General features: G+C 35.9%; 1 protein-coding gene across 1 annotated transcript in view; it reads left to right on the forward strand.

The window, feature by feature from the left end:
* Window positions 1-5,955, forward strand: part of LOC111412465 — a 15,657-nt gene extending 9,702 nt beyond the window's left edge. The window contains exons 13-20 of the mRNA XM_023043398.1: window positions 1,152-1,244; window positions 1,814-2,028; window positions 2,215-2,778; window positions 2,883-2,963; window positions 3,131-3,216; window positions 4,095-4,874; window positions 5,313-5,463; window positions 5,571-5,955. Of these exons, the coding sequence (XP_022899166.1) occupies window positions 1,152-1,244; window positions 1,814-2,028; window positions 2,215-2,778; window positions 2,883-2,963; window positions 3,131-3,216; window positions 4,095-4,874; window positions 5,313-5,463; window positions 5,571-5,655 (2,055 nt within the window). The 3' untranslated portion in view covers window positions 5,656-5,955. The remainder of the gene's footprint in view (window positions 1-1,151; window positions 1,245-1,813; window positions 2,029-2,214; window positions 2,779-2,882; window positions 2,964-3,130; window positions 3,217-4,094; window positions 4,875-5,312; window positions 5,464-5,570) is intronic.
* The last annotated feature ends 328 nt before the right edge of the window (window positions 5,956-6,283 follow it).

Consider the following 6,283-nt stretch of genomic DNA (forward strand, 5'->3'; position numbering starts at 1 on the left):
CCCCCCCATAAGAACGTGCATCCACACACAAGCACACGAGTTCACGTGCACACACAAAAAGATCAAAATATTATAGTATAGTCATGTTGTAAATATTTGGGCAATCTCATTGTTTATAAACCTTGTCCATCCTCCAGGATCTGCCTTTTTATCATTATGCCTAACAAAAGTCGAGATCCTAAATTTTGAGATTAACTGTTGGCTCCATCAAATTATTTGAAATCATGTAAATCTTAAATGTTGTACTTGGTCATGAAGGAAGACAATTTATATTGAAATATTTATTTTGCTTGGGATATTTATTAACATCCCATGGAGTCTTCAATGGTGGCAAGATGACGATTCTACTAATGTGTAGTATTGATGTGAGATACTTAAATTTCCTTACACTTATATCATTGGGGTTTGATTGGAGTTGTCAATGTCATCAAGAAGTATTCTGTCACCAAAAACAAAACAACAGAACACTTTCCACGTCTACCATTCCCATGACAACTTCAAATAGAAGATCAACTCCTGAATCATTGAACTGAAAATGGAGCACTTGTAGGTTAAGTTTGGGAACAATCAGTGAATTTCTACAGCGAGATTCACCTTTCACCAAGCAACTTGGTCGAAGGACTGATTTAAGCAAGTGCTAAATCTACAAATGAAAATGATTTTGGCCTAAGGATTAGTTATACATGATATAAGTTTTTGTAATTGATATACAGTAAGATCAGGGTGATGAACTCAGATCCCTTGTCAAAGGATCAGAAGGTGTTTTTATTGGGAGTATGAGTGTCTTTTGTGTGGGGTGGGATTGAAACAAAGAAATTCAATCAATGGACTCTTTCCATTTCAACCCACGTCCTTGGTATGCAACGATGTAATGAGGATGAACAGTGGAATAGGGCATGATGTAATATTAAAAAGAATAATTATATAGAAGGTCTTTAAAATTATTTTAACTATTTATTTTCCAAACTTACTATTGGGCTTATTTATATCAATTTTTAAGTGGGGAGGGTTGTAATCTCCCATGAAGGTGGGGAAGTTAGCTTTCACTTCTTTATACGAGACATGCACGCACATGCACAAAACTGTATGCATGTATATGCGTATCTGATGTACGTAGAAACATAGTACTCATGTTGCGGATGTTGGAATAGGTGATACAAATTTCATGTGGAGGATGGCGGCGTCCTCATTCATATTATCTTGGTGATATACCAGAGATGAAAAACTGCTTTGCATTCGTTAAGGTATGTTCTTGGGTTCCATCTATTTCTGTTACATGTCAAATTTATTTCTTTTCCTTTCTGTTTCTCTCTCTTAAAATCAACTTCCTATGCGAATATGGAGTTTCTGTCTCAAAGTATCTTAAATGAAGGTCTATCATGTAGTTAGTTGGGACTGAAATTTCAAACAGTACTCACATAGTCTAATAAAGTAGAACTAACCATGTAAATTGGACAAAGTCTTTTCCCATTTCGGATCGGAGTGGGCAATCAGCAATGTTATATTACCATTGTTCTTATAGGACTAGGAAATGGCATCTCTACTACTGGCTAGCTTTAGAAAAGAAGTATCCAGTCTCAAAACACTACTGTTGAGTTGTTTTGTTGCAAAAGTATTAACATTGGACTACGTCATTACATTGTATTCATACACTATCTCAATTTAGCGTAGAGCGCAAAATTATTTTTTTTCTATTCTAACTGTTGTTGGACTATCTTCATACTGGTCCTTTTTGTGCACTATTATTGATTTTTTACTCTTACTGTCTCGTCCATATACACTTACGGAATCCCTTGTTGCCTTTTTGTGGTAGGATAATATCATACATGTCCACAGATGCAGGGTGACAGAAAATGAGAGACAGATATATCCTCAAAGTCTGCAGTTGCAGTTTCATGGCAGGGAGATACATTCCTTGTGTTTTATTTTTGGATGTTCACTGTCCAGTTCAGAAAAGGGGCAGTGCTTTCTTTCTAGACATTCTTGGATTGCAACAGGTTGTGAAGATGGAACTGTGCGATTGACTGGGTAAGACTTCTATTTTTTATTTTATTTTTTATATTTTCCAATAATCCAAGAGTAAGACATCTGACACAGCCTGGGAAAATGCTGATATCTGGCGCAGCCTGGGGAAACACAATTTTAAAGACTTAATTTTTCAATTTCACCTATTACTGAGCTTTTTACAAATTAATTGTTTGATAAATGTCTCAGGGCTGAGCCAGGTAAGGAGAATTGGTTGACTTCCAAACTACTAGGAGAACATGTTGGTGGATCGGCTGTACGTTCAATATGCTCAGTGTCGAAGATAAATATCTTTATGTCAGATTTGTTGGGTATGCCTGATGTGGTTTACAGACAAAATGGGACCTTAGAAGAGCAAGAGATTCCTTTCATTTTAATATCTGTTGGTGCAAAACGGGTAGTAACTGCATGGAAACAAATAATTAGGACGAGCAACAAAAGAGTAGACACAAAATATAGCGAACTAGATACTAAACATGAAAAAAGCTTTAGCTCATCTTCAGCAACAATGCCATTATTGTCCTTCCAATGGCTCTCCACTGATATGCCATCCAAAAGTACTAGTTATGCAAAACGACAAAACACGAAGGGAGTTTTTGAAACAGCTGAAAATGCTTGCATTATGAAGTCCAATGCCGTATCTGGTGAATCACATTCTTCAGAATGCAGGAAGATGGACCATGGAGATAAATTTGAAAATGACTGGAGATATCTAGCTGTTACTGCTTTTCTAGTTAAAGTTTCTAAGTCCAGGTCTCTTTGAGTAACAACATTGTATTCTCTTAATGTGGATTTTTGTCTACATTATTTTTCAGAGTGAAATATCATGACTCTTAAGTGAATGTGATCTCCTGCAGGATCTCTGTCTGTTTCGTTGTTGTTGCTTGTTCAGATGCTACAGTTACATTACGGGCCCTTGTATTACCTTATAGGCTCTGGTATGCGTTTTAACTTCCATTAATTAGCTTATAGAACATTGCAAATGAATGCATTTATAAAAATGCTATATCTTGTGCTCAATTTTGGATGATGTGAACTGAATTTCTTTGCAATCTCTATTTCTTGCCTTAATTTCCTTTTTGTTCTATTTTGAATTGCATGGCAGGTTTGATGTGGCCTCATTAGCTCCTTTGTCATCACCTGTCCTAGCTTTGCAGCATGTAGTGGGTCCTAAGCTTCTGCCATCTAAAGGTTTGTAAAATCTGATAAACAAATCAAATTGTTGAGAAATTTCAAAATGTTATGCGACAAATCAACAGTTCCAAATTCCAATTAACTTCTAAAAATGTTCTGGTCTTCTATTAGAGCCTGTTTGAGAGTGATTTTAAATTGATTTTTTGACCGTTAGGAGAAAAGTGGGGTCCACCCGTGAGAGAAGAAGTCAAATATGACGGCTGGAATAGTGAAATAACGATCAAAAAATCAATTTTTTGGATGAAAAAATTGCTCCCAAACAGGGCCTTAATAATGATGATGCTGTCAGAAGTTTCTGTAAATCAAAGTGCAAAGTGTGCCACATGGTAGTCGACTACCTGTAAGTGCAATCTTAAAATAAAGCTCTCATCTAACGGAGATTATGAACTAATAAGTTACAATCTGATAGGAACCTCAAATCCATATTACTGAATGAAATGACAATGGAAAATTATAATAGTTTGACGAGCTTGAGAGGCCCATCTCTCTCCCGATTCCACCCTTAATTTCTGCCTACTGAAATGAAAATATCCTTCCCTATTTATGGACAAAAGCCTATATTAAATCCCCATAATACCCCCAAAGCAAGTGACAATTGAACTAGCTATTAATTTGGATTCTATCACAATTCCGAGACAAAAACTTGCTGTTCTTACTCCTGTACCTTTGACTTCAATCAATGTGGGGCCTGAATATTAACGATAGTCTCTTGGGCAGTTTATTCTTCTATCTTTTTCTTCATGTTCCTGTTCGTGATTTCACACTGTTTTTAAGAAGTTTTTAGGTGGATATTGAAGATTGTAATTTAGCGTCACTGTTCAATTTTTTCCCTTATAATGACTATTTGAATAACTTTATAGAACCTGATTTTTCAGGAAACGTACAGATTGGGAATCTTTACATTGTTATTAGTGGATCTACTGATGGAAGTATTGCCTTTTGGGATCTGACTGAATGTGTTGGAAATTTTATGCAACGAATATCAACCTTCAAAACTGAAAACTACATAGAATTTCAGAAAAGGCCACGCACAGGCAGAGGAAGCCAAGGTGGACGATGGTGGAGATCCATAAATAATCATAATTCAAAGAAAAAAACAGGTGGCTTAAAATCAGTTGGTCATCATGTTTTGGACGGAAAATCTGACAATGATTTGATCTCCACGGAAACTGCAGAATCTAGCAATGAAATGCAAAATTATATTTGCCCATCATCAAACATGTCCTTTCCTGAACAAAGATGTTCTCCTGTTTATCCCCAAGTTTCAGAGAATTCTTCACTTGTTATGGAAGAAAAAAGAGATGATTCATCAACAGAAATGTCTGCAGTAGCTGCCATACATGTTTTGAATAATGTTCATCAGTCCGGGGTCAACTCTCTTAGTGTTTCTTATATAGAGGACCCAGTTATTTGTGATTCTGGGTTTTCATTCTATGTTGTAAGTGGGGGTGATGATCAAGCACTTAGCTTTCTTAGATGTGATTTGGAAATAAATCACACAGGCCTGCACTCTGAGAATTTTACTGCAGAAAATCATTGTGTGACTTCAACAGCGAGTAATAACGAGTCTAGTTACAGTTGTCAAATCCAAAACCATCAGATAAAGTTTTTATCCCTGGATAAGGTCAACTCAGCTCATAGCTCTGCTGTCAAAGGTACTTGTTCAGTTATTTGTTTCTAATGCTTGATCTATTTTAATCCTTTCCATTTAGAGGTTAAAAGGATCTTTAGTAAATCGAAGTGATGGTAAAGTATCAAGACTTTGCATTTTATTTTATTCTTGTCAGCTGTCCTTTCTGAATGCACAACCGTAAACATCACAAGCTTACTAGAACTGGATCTTTTCTGCTCCTTTCTTCAATAGTGAGACTACAATATTAACATTCATATCGTACGAAAATTCCTTGTGTTAGAAGTAATTACGACAGAATCTCATGGAAGTTGTTTTTATACATTAAGGTCAAAAACTCTGATTAATTGTTTGCATGAAATAACAAATTTGACATATTCTTGGTAAGAGCCTTGATTTTCGGAAGAGAAATAATTTCTGGTCTTATAGATGATATAGCACAATTTTTAATTTTATCAAAAAGGTGTATGGACCGATGGGCGTTGGGCGTTTTCTACTGGTCTTGATCAGCGTGTCAGGTGTTGGAACCTTGACCGTGGTAGACTCGAGGAGTGTGCTAATTTAGTTATTAGTGTTCCAGAGCCAGAAGCATTGGATGTTAAAGCCTGTGGAAGGTGAGGGAAATAATATCATTTTTCAATTTTGATAATTCTTGTTATAGCTGTTGTTTTGTTTCGTCCTCTGTTACTTGTTTACCTCATTGTTATCATGTTGATTTCAGAAATTATTATCTGATTGCAATCGCTGGAAGAGGAATGCAAATGGTTGAATTCTTTCCACCAGGTGGAATGGACGGTGAAGAATAGGCCAGCTTTCATCCGAGTGTGAAAGCACGTGTAGTTTTGTGCTATATGAGCAATCATCATGCTGAGATACTCTGTCATCCTTTCCATTAATAATTATTTGAAATTCGTTATTAGTAGTTGATTCTCCGAGAAGAAGTAAAATGTTTAAAATTTGCGGGCATATCAGAATGTGAAAATAAGATTTTCATTTCACTTACTTGTTATGTTTCCCTCGGGGTAATCTCACAGATGACATATAGTAGTTAACGTATGTAAAACAATGTCTTATTCATGTAGTTTAGTCCCTGAAACTTGATTTCATGATGTCAATTTGATTATCCTGAAGAGGTGTGCTATCCAGTGGCCCACCTTTACTTGGGAGTAACATTAATTCCTATACATGTAGAGGATATAATGTGGAAGGATGGACCCAAACAGAGAGGCTTCTCTCTTAACAATTAATTCCTATAAGTGAACCTTTTATGAAAGAATGGCAGTATATGATCTTATAAATATTAATTTAGGATCGTGCGAGGAAGTTTCAAAAATCTTATCAATTGGGTAACGTGCAGGCTGATTTTGTGAAGTGCCTACAGTACTTGTGAAAATAGTTTCACAGAAGTAAATTGTTACGACATCTATTTATTAA

This window comes from Olea europaea, chromosome 16 (assembly GCF_002742605.1).
Source record: "Olea europaea var. sylvestris chromosome 16, O_europaea_v1, whole genome shotgun sequence".
NCBI classification, from domain to species: domain Eukaryota; kingdom Viridiplantae; phylum Streptophyta; class Magnoliopsida; order Lamiales; family Oleaceae; genus Olea; species Olea europaea.